We start from the raw sequence: 21,668 nt of genomic DNA, 5'->3' as shown, positions 1-21,668 counted from the left end.
GAGGCCGCCCAGCGCGGGGCTCTCGCCGTCTGCCTGCCTGGCTGCCTGAGAGCTCGGCGGGCAGCGCCTCCGTCCGCAGCGCCCGCCTCGCGGCTCTCATTCCCTGCCCCTGCCAAAGCTCACCCAGCCAAGCCGCGCTCTCCTTCCTGCCTCGCTTTGCTGCCTCCTCCCCCCCACCCCCAAAGCTTGGAGGTTCCCCGGCAAGGGGGAGGGAAAAAAATTGAAACTTACACTTTCGTGCGTCCCTCCCGGCGTGACGCTGCGCGCTGACATCACGGGGCTGTAATGGTGGTGTGCCTCGAGATTTTTTTCATCAAACAAGTGTGCCTTTGCCCAAAAAAGGTTGGGAAACACTGGACTAAACTACGCATTTAAATTCAAATCATCTCCCAATACAAAGATAATAAGTGTTGCATTCAAGTCAAAACTTGATGGCATAGAAACATTACGCTAAAGTTTTTAAGTTTGTTTCTACAAAGCTGAAGTCTACAGTTTAGAAACTATATTTTTCTTTCTTTTTCTTTCTGTTTTGCATCCTTTGGGGGAAATCTTGAATTGGAAATGCAAATAGCAACCGATGTCCTTTGCAGAGCAATTTGAAATACGCAGATTTAATGTGCCTACATTTATTAATCATAGTTTTCTCATGGTTAAAGGGTAAGAGGAAGAAGGTAGTGGTGACCTTTGGAAGGACTCTCTATGTTAGTCTTTTAATGCAGCATAGATGCTACATAAGCTGATGAGAATGGAAAACTTGAGTTTCTGTTTGTGTTTACAGCTAAGCTATCAACTTAAAGTGGGGATCATGTACTGCAAGTCTGGACAAAGCACAGAAGAGGAAATGTACAACAATGAATCAGCAGGCCCGGCCTTTGAAGAGTTTCTTCAGTTACTGGGAGAACGGGTTCGGCTCAAGGGATTTGAAAAGTATCGTGCTCAACTAGACACAAAGAGTAAGGGACCCTCTCTTATGCAAATTAATAAGACATAGTTACAGCCATGGTCAGCAAATAGATTTTGACAGTAGACCTATTGAGGAAGTGGAGAGTGGCAAGCCGCCACTCTCTCTTATCTTTTCAGTGTGAACTTCTCAGAAACCTCCTCATGACAACACTGCAGCTGCAGCTCATCTTTGTTACAGAAGTACTTGTTCTGAGAATTTGGTTGATTTATACAGTCTCTCATGTTGATAGTCTATCTTTATGGCATCTTCCCTTATTAGTCCTGAAATTTAATTTTGCTTGTTTGTTTCCATCAGTGTACATGGCATTTCACAAAATAACCTAATCAAAAGACAAGTTCCTGTCCCAAAGAGCTTTCAGCATAAATTACCTTCTTTCTTCTTAATCTCTACATAGTTTCCCCTCAATTGAGTGCATTAAAACATAGTTCCGGCTTGGTTTATAAAATTCATGGCTAAAATGAAGTAAAGAGGTAACTTTTTGCCAAGATCTTGAAACAAAATGCATGTTTTTTAAGGGAAGGGGAGAAATCAGCAAAATTACTCCTGTAAACACCTCAGTGTGTAGTCCTCCCTGTGAAATACACACATCTATAGCTGTGAGCTTTCATTATGTGGTATTTAGATTGAACCGTGCGTATTGAGGTCCATGGTTATCTCACTTGCGGTATAGGAAATTAAAGTAAAGAATGCGTCATGAAAGTAGAAAAGCGTTCGCAAACAGTGCAGTGAATTTTCTGTTGCCATGGTTTCTGCTGTTACTGATGTTTTGACTATAGGCAGCAGAGAAGGAAACGATTAAAACATGAAATAACCTAGAATATTTTAAAGCCAGTTAGATAAATTTAGAAACGCCAATAAATGTCAAAATCTGTAGTACAAAACTGAAATTACTTTATTTCTTTTGAATTTAAATGGCCTTCCCCTATTTCTACCTAGTCATTGCCATGTAATTTACCTGTAATGTGAGGGGTCTTATGCAGGAAAATATTTAAGGGAGAAGAGGGGAAAATAATGCTGGTTCTTCTAGCAAGTGTTGAAGCACTGCTTACCCACCTACCCTGGTCTTTTCTTTAAAGTTGAACTGTGCTAAAATGCAGCTAATGTTGTTGACGTTCTGCTCACTTTGCTTAAATTTGTTATCAGCATAGACCTTTTCTGTTTAATGAGCCCTGAGTCCCTTAGTTTTTGCATGAGTTGACCCAAAATTGAATAGCTATTTACAAGCAGCAGGTCTATAACATGATTTGATAGATGCTACATATTGCTTAGAACAGCTACAAAATGTGTTTATTATTTAGATTATTTATATTCTGCTTTTAAAACGGATGAAACAACCATATGCTCTTTTGCTCTGAAGGAAGTCCCATTGAGATCAGTCATGTTCATGTCTTAAGTAAGTGTAGGTAGGAATGCAACCTAATTTTCAAAAGCAACTGGTGTGATGCATGCTACTTTTGATTTATTTTTATTTTTTAATGCTCCTGCCCTCTCCCCTTAAACAACAACAACAACAAAAATCTTCAAGAGTAAATCATGTTGAGATCTTTCCCAGCCCCCTGCTACTTGTGATTCTTAACTGGGTATAACAAGGAGTGAATCTGGGAGTTTCTGCGTGCAAAGCACCTGAGCTTCAATCAATACATAGTGTCTCACTGATGTACTTGGTGCTTTAGAATAACAAGCAGAACAAACAAAAAGCAGGTCCCTTCCCCAAGGAGCTGACAATGATTATTTACCACGTTTCCTTTTTATTTTCAGGTATTTAACAATCTAATGTTAAATCCTAGACCTGAAAAACGACCAGAGTTGAAATATTCACGTATATGAATTCCTTAAGGAAACGTTTCAGACGAACAATTTATGCCTACTTTGTGCATCATTAGAAAATGATCATATTCAGCAACTGTGTACTTACAATTTTCTGCTTTCAGCTTGAAGAATTTATCCATCTGAAAAGGGGATTGCATCCCCCATCCCAAATCTTTATAGGCCTAATGTTTGTTTCTCCTATGTTTTTCACACAGTAGACTTTTTCTTTTGCTTTGAGTCGACAATGTTGACTTCAGCTATAACCTCACTCATGGTTGAGGAGGACTGTGGTTACTTACATGATTCCCAAGACACGAGTGTTTTATGATAAGCACTTGTTGCCTTGCTTGTAGTGATCTGCTAGTTCAGGTCTCGTTACTTAAGCGGCAAATGGCCTGGAGCCATTTGAAGACTTGGTTGCTTGGTTTTTATTTTCCCCTGTGTTTTAGTTCACTGCTCCATTTAGATCAGTTCTCAAAAGTTTCTCTGCACACCAGAGCTATGATTACAATCATTTATGAAGTAAAATGAATTGTTCAACTAAAAGTTGTTACTGTTCTGGACTTTTAAAACTTTCAGAAGCTTGGTCATCATGAGAAGGCTGTATTTATGTTCAACAAGAACCTTTTTCCAAATACTTGCTGCTGTGTGAAATATGCTGCCATCCTACCCCATCTGTTTCTCACATTTTAGGCATTGGTTTTTGATTGGAGTCTCCTACTTTGGAGGTCTTTAAGCAGAGGCTTGACAACCATATGTCAGGAGTGCTCTGATGGTGTTTCCTGCTTGGCAGGGGGTTGGACTCGATGGCCCTTGTGGTCTCTTCCAACTCTATGATTCTATGATTCTATGATTCTATGTTTTCCTTCTACCAGGCAGGCAAACAAGGGACAAGATGAGCAACACATCTAAATGGGATGAGGGCACCATGCAGATAGACTTTCATTAAACAAGAGATCACCCCTGCAGAGACCAATGCTGGTTCAGATTTTAAAATGTAGTCTTGGGAGCCATATTGAGAGTAGTACTAGGGCCCAGATAGGCGATTAAAAGAGGCCTGTACAACTTGTGACCATCATAGATAACCCTTTAACAGCAGTCATAAAAGGCTTAATAATCCTCCTGGTTCCCCCCCCCCCCCCCATGACTGCAGAATTGAAGAACTTTAAGCATTTGGCACACTGTATGTAATGGGACGTGAGTGGCGCTGTGGGTTAAACCACAGAGCCTAGGACTTGCTGATCAGAAGGTCGGTGGTTCGAATCCCCGCGACGGGGTGAGCTCCCGTTGCTCAGTCCCTGCTCCTGCCAACCTAGCAGTTCGAAAGCACATCAAAGTGCAAGTAGATAAATATGTACTTCTGTGGCGGGAAGGTAAACGGCGTTTCCGTGCGCTGCTCTGGTTCACCAGAAGCGGCTTAGTCATGCTGGCCCCATGACCCAGAAGCTGTCTGTGGACAAACGCCAGCTCCCTTGGCCCATAGAGCAAGATGAGTGCTGCAACCCCAGAGTCGGTCATGACTGGACCTAATGGTCAGGGGTGCCTTTACCTTTACCTTTTATGTAGTTGGTGTAGCTTGGTAGGTCACAAATTGTGCGGGCCTGTATTAAAATTAAATTTTTTGTTCAAATATTTAAAAAATTAAATTGTAATCATAGTTTTCCTATATCAAAGAGCTTTAAAGCGAGTTAAATTACTTATCATATGTATTCTTTGGGTAGAGGGGATTGTAAATATCATACATAATGCATTATATTAGGGAACATTTCTTGTAAAATGTGTGTGTTGGGGAAAAGGCATTCAAACATGTACTTCAGGAGAAATGTGCAGTAAAATGCCTGTGAATTTTTCTGTGGTCTTCCTTTTTTAAAAAAATCATAAACTGATGCTGAAATATATCGTACTGAGATTAAGAGTGGGGGCAAATGAAAAAGTTGAAGCAGCCAAAGGTGATAAATTATTCCAGCTCTATTAGGTACTACCTCCCTTTCAGATTTTTTTGTATTTTTCATGTTGTTCTTGGCGCTATTGCACGATTGTTTCCATAGCTGATACTTACAACATCATGCAGTTTTGCAGCTTATGTAAAAGTATTTTAAAATAGTAAGTTGTATTTCTTTTGTTATTTGAATCTTAGCTGATTCTACTGGCACCCACTCTCTTTATACAACGTACAAGGACTATGAAATAATGTTCCATGTTTCCACCATGCTGCCCTACACGCCTAACAACAAGCAACAGGTAGAATTCATTTTCACTGTGTAAAGAATTCTGTGGGTCCATTACAGATGTAACACTAAAGCATTATTTAGCACTGTGTGAATAAGCGGAAGAAAGCTTTTGACAGACACGATTTCCCCTCCCCTATCCTCCCTAGTGCAGCAATGAATAAGAGATTAGATGCATTTGTTTCCTGTTTTAAACTAACAGAAATGTACCATTGTATCTGAATTAGGAGGAGCTAGGTTTTCTTTAGACTGCTTTGTGAACGAGTCATAGTCATAAACCTCTGTTGAATTCTGTCTTGTTTAAACAAGCCACAGTTTACACTAACTGGAGAATTTGGTTCATTGCAGAAGAAATTTCATGAGGTATGACACCATAGCATAAGTCTATATACAACTTACAGCTATAGTATTCGAGTGTTAATTCCTAGCAACAAGAAAAAACTTTGCTACTTGCTGCAGTCTTGCATCTCAATCAGTATAATTGCACCAAGTAGGTTTGGATTGCTCTGAAATGACGTTGCTCATTGAGTGATAATATTTTCCCCACCCATTTGCATTGTTTCATTAAGATCCTCCAAGATGTTTGAGCTGTTTAAAAAATGGTTTTGGCGTAATAAAGAAAACTTCCAAGTAGCTGCAAGAAGTTATATTTCAGTAAACAAGTTGGCTAGTGATGGCTTAAGATTTTGGGAATGAACAAATCTTTGGCTGATTTGTTTCTCTTTAAGAAATGTGAGTTAAGTAGTAAATCTGATCAGCATAGCTTTTTCAAGATCATTTGCTTTCACATGAGAGCTGTGATAGAGTCAGAGGGAGAGATGGCAGTCTGGGGTACAGAAGGGGTGTCTCCCCAGCCTTGGGGGAATCTTGTGTTTTTGCTGCTTAGAGCCAGTGACTAAACTTCAGCCTAGTTGATACATTCAGCTTGGGGTAGCGCTATGATAGTGTATAAGTCTTGTACAAGAGCATATGCAAACAGAAGAATTTACCTAGGTTTGGGGTAGGAAGCAGCCCTTTCATGAGTGGAAGAAATTGTGTGCTAGTGCAAGGGCGGGGAACCTTTTTTTCTGCCAAGGACTGCATACCAGTGGGAGTTAGTGTCAAAGCCAGTGCGTGGGCAATGCCAAAACCAAAAGCACATGGGGTATCCTCTCTTTTTCCTGCTGCTGCCACTCTTCCCTCCTTGCCATTCACATGTGGCCCTCAGCATACAGGTTGCGTCCCCATGTGCTAGAAGAAGGGCACACTTGGATCCACCCCATGTGTCCCATGGCACTTTTCTACATTTGTAAAAGCAATGTCCAGGGTACACGAGTGGTGCTGTGGTCTAGGGCTTGCTGATCGGAAGGTCAGCAGTTCAAATCCCCATGACGGGGTGAGCGTCTGTTGTTCAGTCCCAGCTCCTGCCCACCTAGCAGTTCGAAAGCACGTCAACGTGGAAGTAGATAAATAGGTACCGCTCCGGCGGGAAGGCAAACGGCATTTCTGTGTGCTGCTCTGGTTTGCCAGAAGCGGCTTAGTCATGCTGGCCACATGACCCAGAAGCAGTCTGTGGACAAACGCCGGCTCCCTCAGTCTATAGAGCGAGATGAGCGCGCAACCCCAGAGTCATCTGCGACTGGACCTAACGGTCAGGGGTAACTTTACCTTTAAAGGCAATGTCTAGTTTCTTTCTTGAGTGATTACTATATACTTTATCACATACATTGCCATCTTTGATAGCATTTTCATTTTGTAAATTTTTGCTAATCATTGTTTGAACTGAACTGAGCTGCGGAAGTCTATGTATAGCTGGAATTTATATCCGATTTAAACAAAAAACAAACAAACAAACCACAAAACAATTGTTAATTCAAGGAGCTAACATTGAATTCAAGGAACAATAACATGGTTTACTTGATTCTGCCTGCTCATGAACATACTTTAATTTCATTATATTTTAAATGGTCAATTCTAACCAATACAGATGGTTAGTGCTATGCTGTAATTTAAAGGAAGCTTTCTGGCATTCTTTTCAAGAGAAAAAGAATAAGTTGACAAAAAAAGCCTAACAATAATTTGTTTGGTAACACTCCCACTATCAAATACAAAAACACAGTTTTAATGCACAGAAGAACATTGTCTAGGTTATGAACAATTTATAATGGTTGGAAGAAAGTAGCAAGTAGACAAACACAGTGTTATATTACGATAAATTTGATTCTAGAGACATTCAAAATCTGTCTGTTATGAAGACATTTCTTGGTATTAAAATAGATGTGTAGCTGTTGTTATGGAAACAGGGGTGCAAGATGCTAGTCGTTAGTTTCAGCATGTCATATATTGGCCAATTTCTCATTTACTTGCTCAGAATAAAGCATTGAATGAAATAATTTAAAATATTCCATGATTCGCAAACATTAATTACCAGGATTAATGCACAATATGTTATAAGGGGGGGTACTTCCCCCCCAATACCTTATGTTTCTTGTCTTTACCCTCATAGCTCTTAAGAAAACGACATATTGGAAATGATATTGTGACCATCGTTTTCCAAGAACCTGGAGCAGAGTCATTCAGCCCAAAGAATATTCGCTCTCACTTCCAGCATGTCTTTGTCATTGTCCGTGTGCACAATCCATGCACCGACAACGTCTGTTACAGGTACCTATTACTTTGTGAACACACAGAGGCTAACCACATTTTGGAATTTTTTATGCTTTATTTTACAATGCTTTTTTACTGTTTATTTTCAGGAAAACTATTTTTGGGTTTAATATTAAGTACTTGGCAGGCTGAGAACCAGTTTTTTCCACAGAAGAAAGAGCATGCGAGTTAATTGGATACTTTAGAACCAGAGTTAGCTGCCTTATATTGAGGCCAAGCTTCAAAAATGGCCAAGTGGGCTTCATATTAACCTGGTGATAATCCTAGCCTGGGTTAATTCAGCGTGTATGAAAATAAAATAATAAAATTCTGGGGAGTTCAAAAGCAGTCTGGAAACCATGTATGCCAGATTCATGGTGGCTTTCTCACATTGTTTATATGCATGGAGTTTCTTAGGAATTCACACCTAGGGAGCAGAGAATGTGGTTGCGAAAGATAGCAATATATTGCTCCCTCTGGAGAACATCCAAGAAGAACAGATGAATTCAGTCAAATTAAACATACTACCCCTTTGGAATAAAATACTGGAGAAGCCTATTCTTAAGAAGTAAGACATAGTATTTCAGTAGAAATACTTTTCAGGACTGTTGTCCATGAAGTCTCAGGCAGTAAATGTCTTAGTCTTTAAGGTGCCACAAGACTCTTGGTTGTTCTTGCTACAGAAGGCTAACACAGCTGCTCTGCTGTAAAGTAGTACTGTTGCTTGTTTGTTAAAGCATTGGCTCCCATGTGAAGTAGGGAACACTAGAATGCGGTTTCATAAATCCCCAACCAGCAATTTCATAGGGGTCAAGGTCTTTGATTTGGGAGAGAAGAGGCTGTGACTGTTTTCTGTTCTTGTTTGTACTGCTAGGCCAGGGGTCTGCAACCTTTAAGACAAAAAGAGCCACTTGGACCGAAGAAAAAAAACTGCGAGCCGCAAAACCATTGCGACATTTAAAACAGTGGGGTGTGTCGGGGCACACAATGCACCTCCTCCCCTCGCTAGTATCTGCCCCGGAGCCGCAGCAAAGGTGTAAAAGAGCCACATGCGGCTCCGGAGCCGTGGGTTGCTGACCCCTGTGCTAGGCCATGCTACCCTGTCGTAGATCATAAATTTTGTCGTTTCTAAAGATCAAAGCAAAGAAGTCAAAGGCAGAGTAGAAAGATGAGCTCCGTGGATTTAGCTCATCATTAAATCACATTTCCTTTTCCTTTATGTAGCGTTGCTGCGACGAGATCCAGAGATGTGCCATCGTTTGGACCACCAATCCCTAAAGGCATTACCTTCCCCAAATCCAATGTATTCAGGGACTTCTTACTTGCTAAAGTGATCAATGCTGAGAATGCAGCTCATAAATCAGAGAAGTTCCGTGCCATGGCCACCAGAACCCGTCAGGAATACTTGAAAGATTTGGCAGAGAAGAATGTCACAAACACACCCATTGACCCTTCGGGCAAATTCCCCTTCATCTCACTTGCCTCTAAGAAGAAGGAGAAGTCCAAGCCTCATCCAGGAGTAGAACTCCACAGTTCTGGTGCTGTTGTATGGAGTCTCCGTGCTAAAGACTATAGCAAGGGTGTAGATATAGACTGTCTCCTGGGGATTTCTAATGAATTTGTTGTTATCATTGAACAAGATACAAAGAGTGTTGTGTTCAATTGTTCCTGCAGAGATGTCATAGGGTGGACTTCAACAGACACAAGTGTCAAAATTTTCTATGAAAGGGGTGAATGTGTTTCTGTGGAGAGTTTCAAAAACCCTGAAGATATCAAAGAGATTGTCAAAAGGCTAGAGGTTAGAGTTTGTTCTCTCTCTCTCCCTCTCTAAATATGTAGATCTGGTCTTCAGGCATGAGTAAATTCAAAGAACTGTGATGAAAACATTAACATGGTTTGGATCCATTCTTAGATTTTAGTAGCAGATCCATTGATAGTGAAACAGTCCCTCAACCTGTGATGTAATTGTGCAAAAATATTAATGGAAATTATTTTCTAATTCTTCTCCCTGTTCTCCAAAGTTGCAAGCGGACTAGGACAAAGAATACCTTCTTACTTATTGCCCATTGCTTGTTCCGTCATTAACTGAGACCTTTGGGTATTGTATTGCCAAGGGGGCACTGACACGCAGCACAGTCCCTGACATGTATCAAATATTATTCAAGACTTAATATTATATGTCAGGGGTTTAGGTGCAGAGGCACGGGCAAGGGAGGAAACAGAGAGCGAAGGGGAGGAGACAGAGGAAAGGATGAGTGATGACGACGACCCGAGATCTCCCAGTCTTTCCAGTGAATCAGAGGATTCACAGAAAGGAGCACCAGTGGCCAGGGCAAGGGGGGGGTCTAGGGAGGCACCCCAGGAAGATAGAGCCAGAGGAGACTCAGGGGGGAGCAGCTGGAAATCGGGACCAGCGTCACCGCCAGGAAGCAGGGAAGAGGAAAGGAGCCAGGAGGGAAGCGCTGGCAGCTCACCACAGGAGGGAGGGCAGGAGTCAGGAGTGGCCACACCTCCATCGGGGAGCGAAGAAACGGTTAAGAGGAAAGTGGAAGGTTGGGCGCGCGCGCCAAGTTCAAATGCAGAGGAAGGCGGCGCAGTGAGCAGCCCCGAAAGGGAACCGGGTCCTAAAGCCCGGCGCAAGGAGGCAGAAGGGTCCGGGTCAGCGTCAGAAGAATCCCGGAAGGAAGAAGCCCCGGGGGGTAGAGGGACCCAGAGGAGGACAGTCAGGAGGAAAAGGTGGAGCAAGGCTAGGATATTAAGTTGGTGCGCACGGGGCGGAGACTCAGACGGAGCCTCGCCGATCTAGCTAGTAGACGTAGAGTTGCAGACAGCAGCGTGAGAATGGAAACTGTAATTCAATAAAGACTTTTACTTGATGACCGCTGGCTAGCGTGATCCTCTGTGAGCTAGGATCTTGAAGCAGCTCTGACAGTAGGCTCCGTCTCCACATTGTGGGCATCTGCAGCCTCGAGGAGGGGAGAGAAACAGGCGCCCACTAGCGAGCTCACGAACGGCAGGAGACATGACGGCTGAGCAGCAGATAGAGGACCTCAGAAAAGCAGTGGCACAACTGAACGCCGAGGTTCTCGCATCCAGGAAGAGAGAGGACGAGGCAGCTGCCGCCTGCAGGGATCTCCAGGTCAGGTTAGACGTACTGGCAAAGCAACCACCCCGGCAGGAGGGAATTGGGTTGGCGAGACGGACAGGCGGGCTGCTCTCTCACTTCGATGGGAACCTGCAACAGTATCCCAACTTTAGAGCCGACGTACTGTGCGCACTGCAACTGTTGCATAAAGACTTTAGAGATGAACAGGAGAGAGTGGGGTTCATCATGTCCCATCTGCATGGGGAGGCGAAAGCATGGTTGCGCAATTTATGGAGAGATAACGATCCGGCGCTCCAGAATGCGGATGCCTTTATTAAAGCGATGGATGGGTGTTTCTTATCAAGTATTGACATTGATCTTGCACGGAAGGAGGTGCATGGGCTGAGACAAGGGAGGGCCAGCGTCAGACAGTATCATGCACGCTTTTTCGCTTTGGTCAGCGCCCTGGAATGGGACAGAGATTCGGCTCCTGTAAGAGACCTCTTTTGGGAAGGACTGCACAACTCGATTAAAGATGAGATAGCGAGGGGGGAGAGACCCCGAACCACCCAGGAGGTCGTTCAGAGGGCACTGGCCGTGGGGGTGAGGCTGGAAGGACGTCCGTGGAGCAAGGACGAAGGACGTGGAGGGCGCGAACCAGCCGGGGGCCCCTCCTTCTTTCCCAGAGAAGCAGCGCGAGCGCAATCCACGCCTCCGCCAGGAGGAGGAGCCGAACCTATGGAGGTTGGAGGTGCAAGGGCTCAGTCAGCAACCAGAGCCCTAGCACCGGCAGCCGTGAAGGCGAAGCCTCCTAGAGGGACCAGGAAGTGTTACGTCTGTGAGCAGCCAGGACATATGGCGAAAGAGTGTCCCCAGAGGCCCCACAAGCTTACTGCAGCCTCAGCAATGGTGACTGCAGCAACGCAGCAGGGAGGACCACAGCAGGGAAACGACGATGTCTGGCTGGAGGAAGAGGCACTGGGGCCCAGCCAGACGTGTTAGTGACGCAGTCCCCAGAAATTTTACAACCAGTGAACCCCCTCCCGCCCAAACCAGTAGTGAGGCTCACAGCATCTCTCCAGCTGCCCAATGGAATCACCATGGACGTACCAATCACCATCGACTCCGGCAGCAACGCGGACTTTATAGGGCAGGAATTTGTCGACAGGCACGCTGTGCAGTTGCTGCCGGCCACACTGCCCCTGCAGGTTGTCACGGTGGATGGCAGGGAGCTGCTAGGGGGGCAAGTGGTGAAGCAGACGCCACCAATGGTGATGCGACTTGGGAATCACAGGGAAGTCATCAGCTTCAACGTCACTCAACTGTCTGACACGCCCATTGTATTGGGTATGAGTTGGCTGGACAAGCACAGCCCAACGATGGCTTGGTTCCAGAGGCAGCTGGTCTTCGGCTCTTCCTTTTGTGCTGAACACTGCATCGTACCCAGGCAGGAAGGAGAGGAAGAGGAGTCACAGCTGCTGCTAGGCACGCTGCAAGCGATTCCCCACAAGTACGCAGAATTTCTGGAAGTTTTCTGCGAGAAGGAGGCGGACAGGCTACCCCCTCACAGACCATATGACTGCAAAATTGACCTGCTGCCGGGGGCGGCGCTGCCTAAAGGGAAGCTGTATTCCATGTCTGAGGACGAACTGCAGGAACTCAAAGACTTCATCGATCATAATTTGGAGCGCGGTTTCATCCGGGAGTCTAAGGCAGTGGGGGGCAGTCCTGTATTCTTTGTTAAGAAGCGAGACACGCCCCAAAAAAGACTCGTAGTGGATTACAGGATTTTGAACAGTGTGACCAAGCCGTCGGACTTCCCCATGCCCCGCATCGACGACCTCCTGGCGAAGGTACGGAAGGGAAAGGTGTTCACCAAGTTGGACCTGCGGGGGGCGTACAACCTCATTCGCATGCGGGAAGGTGATGAGTGGAAGACAGCCATGTTCACGCCACTGGGTACCTACGAATACAGAGTTATGCCTTTTGGACTGCAAAATGGCGCTCACGTTTTTCAAGCATTTATGCATCACGTGTTGGCGGGACTTCTCTACAAGACGTGCGTCTGTTTCTTGGATGACATCCTGATCTTTTCGGAGTCGCAGCAAGAACATGACAAGCACGTCAAGGAAGTGCTGGGCAGGCTAAAGCAACACAGGCTCTACGCCAAGCTGGAGAAGTGCCAATTTGACGTGCCGGAGGTGGATTTTCTGGGCTACAAGCTGTCTGCCAAGGGGCTCGCCATGGACAGCGCCAAGGTTCGAGCGGTGTTGGATTGGAAGAGCCCACGCAACCGGAAGGAGGTCCAACGGTTTGTCGGCTTTGCGAACTTCTATCGCAAGTTTATCAAGGGCTTCGCGATGCAGACGGCGGCCATCACTGACACCCTTAGCTCCAAGAAGAAGAAGTTCATCTGGACAGAGCAGGCGGAGCAGTCCTTTCAGGCCCTCAAGCGTCTCTTCGCGTCGGAAGAGCAGCTGCTTCATGTCAACCCCAGCATGCCGATGAGGGTGGAGACAGACGCTTCGGACAGAGCAGTGGGGGCGGTCCTGCTGCAGAAGGACCCGCAGGGCGTGTGGCGGCCGGGAGCGTTTTACTCCAGGAAGCTCAGCAAGTCCGAGCAGAACTACACCATATGGGACAGGGAGTTGCTGGCCATTCATGCAGCGTTCAAGGCGTGGAGGCACTTTCTGATCGGCGCCAAGCACACGGTGCAGGTTTGCACGGACCACAAGAATCTGGAACACTGGCGCACGGCACAGTTCCTGAACCAGAGGCAGATACGTTGGGCTGAGTTCTTTGCGGACTTCGACTTCCGAATAGAGTATGTCCCGGGGGACACCAACATCATGGCAGACGCTCTCTCCCGCAAGCCACAGTATCTGGAGGACGCAACACCAGCGGCCGCCATGCACATCTTTGCACCGACAGTGTGGGCGTGCGCCGCGGCGACCGTGGACCTAGAGGCGGTGCGGCGAGCGTTGCAGGGGGACTCCTTCGCACAAACGAAGATGGCAGAGGTGCGAGGGGGCAAGGCAGCGGCCGACGGTTTCCAGCTACGAGATGGCTTGCTCATCCGTAAAGGGGCCATCTACGTGCCGGGTGACGAACTTCGAGCCAAGGTGCTACAGCAGCTGCACGACGCACCCACGGCCGGGCACTTTGGCAAGGAGAAGACGGTGGAATTAGTAGCCAGGGATTTCTGGTGGCCTGGAATGAGAGGGGAGGTCGCAGACTACGTAGCGAGGTGTGACACCTGCCAGAGGGCAAAGCCGGTGCACAAACCGCCGGCTGGACTGTTGGAGCCGCTGCAAACTCCGGTCGAACCTTGGGAAAGGGTGGCCCTGGACTTTGTCACGGATCTGCCCAGCTCAAGGGGCAAGACGGCAGTGTTGGTGGTGGTGGACCTGTTCTCCAAGATGGCGCATTTCATTCCGTGTGCTAAGGTGGCCACGGCGGAGCAAACCGCCAAACTGTTCATAGACCACGTGTTCAAGGTTCACGGTCTGCCACGGTCTATTCTGTCCGACCGCGGGCGGCAGTTCATCTCGAACTTCTGGCAGAAACTGATGGGCTTCCTAAACGTCAAGATCAATCTGGCGTCGGCGAGACACCCGCAGACCAACGGGCAAGCGGAGCGAGCCAATGCCATCATGCAGCAGTACCTGAGATGTTATGCAAACCAACAGCCTGCGACGTGGGTAGATTACCTGCCGCTTGCAGAGTTTGCCTACAACAACACGAAGCACGTATCCACGGGCGTCACGCCGTTCTTCGCCAACAACGGGCGGCACCCTAGAACCTTTCCGGGACTGGAATGCAGGGGAGAAGGGGAGCCGCAGTCAGCAGATGCGTTCGCGTCGGAGCTGCAGGAAGTCCACGATCAGCTGCGGCGCCACCTGGAGCTGGCTAAACACGCATACAAGGTACAAGCGGACAAACACAGAAGGGTTGGCGAAGAGCTCCACGTGGGAGACTGGGTCTGGTTAGCAGCCCACGCAGTGCCGGCCAGGTCGTTGGCCAAGAAGAAACTAGGGCATAAACAACTGGGGCCCTACCAAGTCGAAGAGCAGGTCAACCCGGTGGCTTTCAGGCTGGCGCTTCCGGAGGGTTCCAGAATGCATCCGGTGTTCCACAGATCGGTGCTCACTCCCTACAAGGCACCGCACAGGTTCCAGGAACCCGGAACGGCGCCGAGTCCACTCAGAGAAGGAACGGGGCACGCGGGAGTAGCACAGGAGGAGCGCATCAACGAAGTCACGGAGATTTTGGACTCCAGATGGGGGGAAGAGGGAGTAGAATACTTTCTCGCCAGGGAGGGCACCCCGGCCAGTGCGAACAGCTGGGTGCCGGGCTACGCTTTAGACGAACCTCTGCTCAAAGACGAGTTTCATGCCCTCTTCCCACATAGACCTATGCCAGCAGACTTTTTCGACGACTGGCTTTTCACGCCCACGCTTTCGGACAGCACGTTCAGGGGGTTCGACTCGGACGAGGAACCAACACGAGACGTCCGTTCCCCGGAGGGGTCACCCTCGGGATCTGTCTCAGAACCCTCGTATTGGTGGGACGATAGGCCGGAGGAGCAGTTCCGCAGGAAGTGGCTGGACTGTTCCGGCCGAGCAACGCCGCCTGGAGGAAGTGCGGGAGAGACGGACATGGACATTTTCGGGGACGACCCTGGTTTCGAGCACGGCGGCACAGAGATGGAAGAGGAGGTGACTGTCGTCAACGAGAGCAGAGAGGAAGACCTGGAAGAGTTCCGCTGGAGGCCTGCCACGGGAAGCGACCGATATCCGACGTTCGTCCCTTTGCAACAGCAGCCCCCAGCTCCAGCACCGGAAGGAGGGGAGGGGGGACTGGGGGGCTTCGAGGGGGGGATGGATGTCAGGGGTTTAGGTGCAGAGGCACGGGCAAGGGAGGAAACAGAGAGCGAAGGGGAGGAGACAGAGGAAAGGATGAGTGATGACGACGACCCGAGATCTCCCAGTCTTTCCAGTGAATCAGAGGATTCACAGAAAGGAGCACCAGTGGCCAGGGCAAGGGGGGGGTCTAGGGAGGCACCCCAGGAAGATAGAGCCAGAGGAGACTCAGGGGGGAGCAGCTGGAAATCGGGACCAGCGTCACCGCCAGGAAGCAGGGAAGAGGAAAGGAGCCAGGAGGGAAGCGCTGGCAGCTCACCACAGGAGGGAGGGCAGGAGTCAGGAGTGGCCACACCTCCATCGGGGAGCGAAGAAACGGTTAAGAGGAAAGTGGAAGGTTGGGCGCGCGCGCCAAGTTCAAATGCAGAGGAAGGCGGCGCAGTGAGCAGCCCCGAAAGGGAACCGGGTCCTAAAGCCCGGCGCAAGGAGGCAGAAGGGTCCGGGTCAGCGTCAGAAGAATCCCGGAAGGAAGAAGCCCCGGGGGGTAGAGGGACCCAGAGGAGGACAGTCAGGAGGAAAAGGTGGAGCAAGGCTAGGATATTAAGTTGGTGCGCACGGGGCGGAGACTCAGACGGAGCCTCGCCGATCTAGCTAGTAGACGTAGAGTTGCAGACAGCAGCGTGAGAATGGAAACTGTAATTCAATAAAGACTTTTACTTGATGACCGCTGGCTAGCGTGATCCTCTGTGAGCTAGGATCTTGAAGCAGCTCTGACATTATAGTTTCTACCTATTCTAGTAGCAACTGCATTTTCTTGTCTTAGTCAGAAAATAGCAGTCTCTATGTCATGGGGACGCGGGTGGCGCTGTGGGTAAAACCTCAGCGCCTAGGACTTGCCGATCGCATGGTCGGCGGTTCGAATCCCCGCGGCGGGGTGCGCTCCCGTCGTTCGGTCCCAGCGCCTGCCAACCTAGCAGTTCGAAAGCACCCCCGGGTGCAAGTAGATAAATAGAGACCGCTTACCAGCGGGAAGGTAAACGGCGTTCTGTGTGCTGCGCTGGCTCGCCAGATGCAGCTTGTCACGCTGGCCACGTGACCCGGAAGTGTCTGCGGACAGCGCTGGCTCCCGGCCTATAGAGTGAGATGAGTGCATAACCCTAGAGTCTGGCAAGACTGGCCCGTACGGGCAGGGGTACCGTTACCTTTACCTTATGTCATGAGGAAAAGCTGCATTTGTCTATTGCATTCAAAAATATTCATAATTAGCAGGATCACTTAGCCAATAGAACAAGTTTGCATTTTGTGTAGATAGCTGCATGCCAGTAAATAAGATGACTAAATTACAAAGAACTACCAATTTATCGAATCAATAGGGACATAATAATATAAAGGAACATTCTGTCAGCCTAACCATGAATACTGGTATATAACCCCACCCATGAATTTTCCAGTTGTATTGCTACATTACCTTAATGCTTCTATAATTTTCATAAAGTTCTAAAGCCAGTCATTTATACAAAATCTGACTGTGCCTGGATTTTCATCCAGTAGTAACCTAGCCAACTTGCACTGAAAACTGTACACAGCAGTAGCTGTCAAAATAAGGAATATCATTGTCCCATCTTGCTTCATGTACCATTTAAAAAAAACAAAACTCCCCCATGTATTTGTCTCCCACTGAATGTAATTAATTGCACTAACTCTTCCCTCTCTCTTCACTTCTCAGCTTGTGACAAAGGGCTGTGAGTCAGTGGAAATGACTTTACGTCGTAATGGACTAGGCCAGCTTGGTTTCCATGTAAACTATGAAGGAATTGTGGCAGATGTTGAACCTTATGGCTATGCTTGGCAAGCAGGATTACGACAAGGCAGCAGATTAGTGGAAATTTGCACTGTGGCTGTAGCTACTCTGAGCCATGAGCAAATGATTGATCTCCTGCGGACTTCAGTTACTGTGAAGGTTGTCATTATCCCACCTCATGAGGATTGCACCCCACGAAGGTATTTTTTTGGGGGTGGGTGGGAATAAATGAGTTATATCTGCTGCTGACTTTTTCAGGGTGTTCTCTGAATTTGTAAAGCAGAATTTTTGTTCTAACTTGGTCTATGTAAAAATAAGAGTCCCATTTCACATTAATTTGGCTATGGATGTAGAGTCGTAGGTGGTTACTGTGTTTTTAAAGGGGACCTATTTATTCTTATGGTATGGGAGTGCTTCTGCATTGCCATTGATATGTCAAAGCATCCCACTGGATTGTGCTACATGTATAATGTCTCTGAAGGAAGCATTGGTGATGCTGAGTATTCTCAAGGCAGATTGCCAGTGCTAGTGTTTGCTTACATTCTCACTAGTCAGTTAATAATTACGTAGCCTTTGAATAGCTGCATCTCGTAGCTGCATTTATGTTGGTGATGCTCACTTTTTAAATAAATGCACGTGAGATACTGCAAAATCTTTAAATGTCATATAGCCATTTTAACACTTCACTGGACAAAAACACCATTTGCGCTTTAAGCTGGGGATCTACATATATACTTATTTTGAAGGAGCCCCTTCCTGTTTTTATTATTTGGATCCTTCAGCCTGACCTCAGAATAACTTGAGATGAGTTTCACCTTTTACTTTAACTCTCTATACAAAAGTTCTAGTTACAGGTAGGTAGCCGTGTTGGTCTACCATAGTCGAAACAAAATAAAAAAATTCCTTCCAGTAGCACCTTAGAGACCAACTAAGTTTGTTATTGGTATGAGCTTTCGTGTGCATGCACACTTCTTCAGATAAATTGAAACAGAAGTCACCAGACCCTTATATATAGTGAGAGGGTGGGGAGGGGTGATTGACTGATAGTTGTGGTAAACCTGTTGACAGCTGTTAACGACTGCAATTGGTCTTACAGGAAAAAGCAAGGGGTTTACAGCCATTAACAGTCATCAGCAGGTTTCCCACACCTATCTGTACAAAAGTCAAGTGCCAGGGTATGAAAGAATAGAACCTTTCTCCTGGAGCAGAATGAACAAATATTATGTGGAAGGCTATCTCATTTTCCTAACAGCTAGTTCTGTGTTAAATGCATGTTTTAAGATAAGTCAGCTCAAAGTTAGGGCAATTGATGTTTACAATTTGGCAAATGTTATTAGCCATCATTCATATTGTTGCTTTCAGATATTTTTTCAAAAACCACCTGTTCATATAATATAAAACTTGCATATCCTTGAAGTAGAAGAATAGAACAGCAAGGCAAGAAAACCCTGTCAATTTTGAAGTTCAGTATTTTTAGTTATTTCCTAAATGCAGTTCTTAAAATAACATTTAGGCTGCAATCCTATACCCAGTTTCCTGAGAGTAAGCCCCATTGATCTGAGTTCCATTTCCAGGATCTCTGAATCCAAACTTTACTTCATAACCCTAAGCATATTTATTCTGCAGTAAGTCCCACTGAATTCAGTCGGTCTTCTTTCTGTTTTTACGATTGTAATTGATTTTTATTTTTTTGGAAGTTCAGGTGATATGACCAGACTTCTGTTGCAGAGACTATGGGAGATAGACATACAGAAACATTAGTTAGTTTAAGTCAGTTGATTTCCTTGTGTCTGAGTATGACTTGATTGGCTAGTGCCCTATAAATTAGGGATAGAATTAATGTGTAACTAACCAGTCTGGGCGATATTTAGCACTCAAGACTAGGGGTATCACAATTGCTGTCATATAAGGGTATATTGCAAAAACCTTGGTTTTCGAACAGCTTGGTTCTCGAACGTTTTGGCTCCCGAACGCCGCAAACCCAGAAGTGAGTGTTTCAGTTTGCGAACTATTTTGGGAAGCCAAACATCCGACGGGGCTTTCACGGCTTCTGATTGGCTGCCAGAGCTTCCTGCAGCCAATCAGAAGCCACACTTTGGTTTCTGAACATTTTGGAAGTTGAACGGACTTCCGAAACAGATTCCGCTCGACTGTACTTTTCTCCCTTATTTCAGAATTGCATTATGCTTTCTTCTTTCTCTTTCAGAAGTTTTTCAGAAATCAATCGCATGCCGGTGATGGAATACAAAATGAATGACGGCGGTGTTCCATACGAGTTCAAGTTCCCTTTCAGGAATAACAACAAATGGCAGAGAAATGCTAACAAGGGACAAGGGCCTCATGGGCAGCAAATGCCATCCCAGATGCAAAGTCCTGCTACCACTAGGGTTGCCTCAGGGAAAGGTGAAGGGAAAATGCCTCCCCCAGAGCGAGCAGCCAATATTCCACGCAGTATTTCTAGTGACGGGCGGCCACTGGAGAGTAGAAGGTAGATAACTAATTTGTGTGTTGTTTTCCTCCAAGGTATGTTGCAGCATTCTGAGACTTTTGAAACGACAGCAGTAAGAACTCTCAGGCACACAAGTTCAAATTCCTGTTTCTTATCCAGATCAAATCTGACCCCCCACCTCAACAAAATGTTTTTATTCACTTCCAGAAAGTATTTGGTATCTAAAAGAAATGACACTAAACTAGTTCACAGCATTTGGGGATTAACTCATAGTCTTCAGGTGCCAATTCTAGTCATGCCACCTTACTTTTCCAGTAACTGGAGTATGAAGAAATGCACATATATACTCATGTCTCTCTATTGTTTAAAAGAAATCTTTTTTAAAAAGAAAAACATCCCTAATTGTATTTTCCTCTCCGAACCTGCATAAACACATTCGCCTGTGTTGTTATATCTATATTAAAAAAGAGCATCTTGTAAAGCAAGAAAGGCAAAAGCAGTTCATATTGGAATATGAAAGAATCGCCTGTAGGTCTACCCCTTCCGCTTGTGTTCATCAGTATGCGGATGACACCCAGCTCTACCTCTCTTTTAAATCAGAACCAGTGAAGGCGGTGAAGGTCCTGTGTGAGTGTCTGGAGGCGGTTGGAGGTTGGATGGCGGCTAACAGATTGAGGTTGAATCCTGACAAGACAGAAGTACTGTTTTGGGGGGACAGGAGGCGGGCAGGTGTGGAGGATTCCCTGGTCCTGAATGGGGTAACTGTGCCCCTGAAGGACCAGGTGCGCAGCCTGGGAGTCATTTTGGACTCACAGCTGTCCATGGAGGCACAGGTCAAATCTGTGTCCAGGGCAGCTGTTTACCAGCTCCATCTGGTACGTAGGCTGAGACCCTATCTGCCTGTGGACTGTCTCGCCAGAGTGGTGCATGCTCTGGTTATCTCCCGCTTGGACTACTGCAATGCGCTCTACGTGGGGCTACCTTTGAAGGTGACGCGGAAACTACAACTAATCCAGAATGCGGCAGCTAGACTGGTGACTGGGAGCGGCCGCCGAGACCATATAACACCGGTCTTGAAAGACCTGCATTGGCTCCCAGTACGTTTCCGAGCACAATTCAAAGTGTTGGTACTGACCTTTAAAGCCCTAAACGGCCTCGGTCCAGTATACCTGAAGGAGCGTCTCCACCCCCATCATTCTGCCCGGACGCTGAGGTCCAGCGCCGAGGGCCTTCTGGCGGTTCCCTCATTGCGAGAAGCAAAGCTACAGGGAACCAGGCAGAGGGCCTTCTCGGTAGTGGCGCCCGCCCTGTGGAACGCCCTTCCAGCAGATGTCAAAGCGATAAACAACTACCTGACATTCAGGAGACATCTTAAGGCAGCCCTGTTCAGGGAAGTTTTTAACGTGTGATATTTTATTGTATTTTTGGTTTTTATGGAAGCCGCCCAGAGTGGCTGGGGAGGCCCAGCCAGATGGGCGGGGTATAAATAATAAATTATTATTATTATTATTATTGTGTTCATGTTTGGCAAATTGCCTCAGCACTCTAAAACCTTATTTTCACCCCCTTTTTGCACATTGAAATCAATGGATTTTGAACTTTTTAGAGGATTAGCACATGTTGAAGATTGGTTTGGTAAGTGGAAGGGCTAGCTTTAAAGTATATAAATAACACAGTCCATTGGAAGAAACACCTCACTATAGTGGTTGTATGAGCTCTAAGTCAGTAAAGAAGGGGGATAGTTCCAAGATAGTTGTGCTTCTCTTTCCTCAGATATTCTTTGCCGGCTTTTAGGCAGAATGTCATTATAGCATTGCAGAGTGCAGTGCCCTTTACTTGGCGTAC

The 21,668-nt window shown here is 46.6% G+C and overlaps 1 protein-coding gene and 1 long non-coding RNA gene across 9 annotated transcripts in view; one reads left to right on the top strand and one right to left on the bottom strand.

The window, feature by feature from the left end:
• The window catches only part of SIPA1L1 (signal induced proliferation associated 1 like 1), a 175,446-nt gene that overhangs the window by 115,918 nt on the left and 37,860 nt on the right, over nucleotides 1–21,668 (top strand). For all 8 annotated transcript variants that reach the window (XM_081185846.1, XM_081185845.1, XM_081185843.1 and 5 more), the window contains 6 exons: nucleotides 779–953; nucleotides 4,911–5,014; nucleotides 7,487–7,644; nucleotides 8,851–9,424; nucleotides 17,300–17,574; nucleotides 19,581–19,862. In XM_081185846.1, the coding sequence (XP_081041972.1) occupies nucleotides 779–953; nucleotides 4,911–5,014; nucleotides 7,487–7,644; nucleotides 8,851–9,424; nucleotides 17,300–17,574; nucleotides 19,581–19,862 (1,568 nt within the window). The remainder of the gene's footprint in view (nucleotides 1–778; nucleotides 954–4,910; nucleotides 5,015–7,486; nucleotides 7,645–8,850; nucleotides 9,425–17,299; nucleotides 17,575–19,580; nucleotides 19,863–21,668) is intronic.
• LOC308583009 overlaps nucleotides 1–21,668 on the bottom strand; it is a 65,482-nt gene that overhangs the window by 43,164 nt on the left and 650 nt on the right. Inside the window, exon 2 of the long non-coding RNA XR_014005992.1 lies at nucleotides 4,329–4,374. This is a non-coding gene — a long non-coding RNA (uncharacterized lncRNA). The remainder of the gene's footprint in view (nucleotides 1–4,328; nucleotides 4,375–21,668) is intronic.

Source organism: Podarcis bocagei (assembly GCF_964188305.1).
Source record: "Podarcis bocagei genome assembly, chromosome: 1".
Classification (NCBI taxonomy): domain Eukaryota; kingdom Metazoa; phylum Chordata; class Lepidosauria; order Squamata; family Lacertidae; genus Podarcis; species Podarcis bocagei.
The sequence above is the reverse complement of the archived record's forward strand: the minus strand, read 5'-3'. Positions and strand labels throughout refer to the sequence as shown.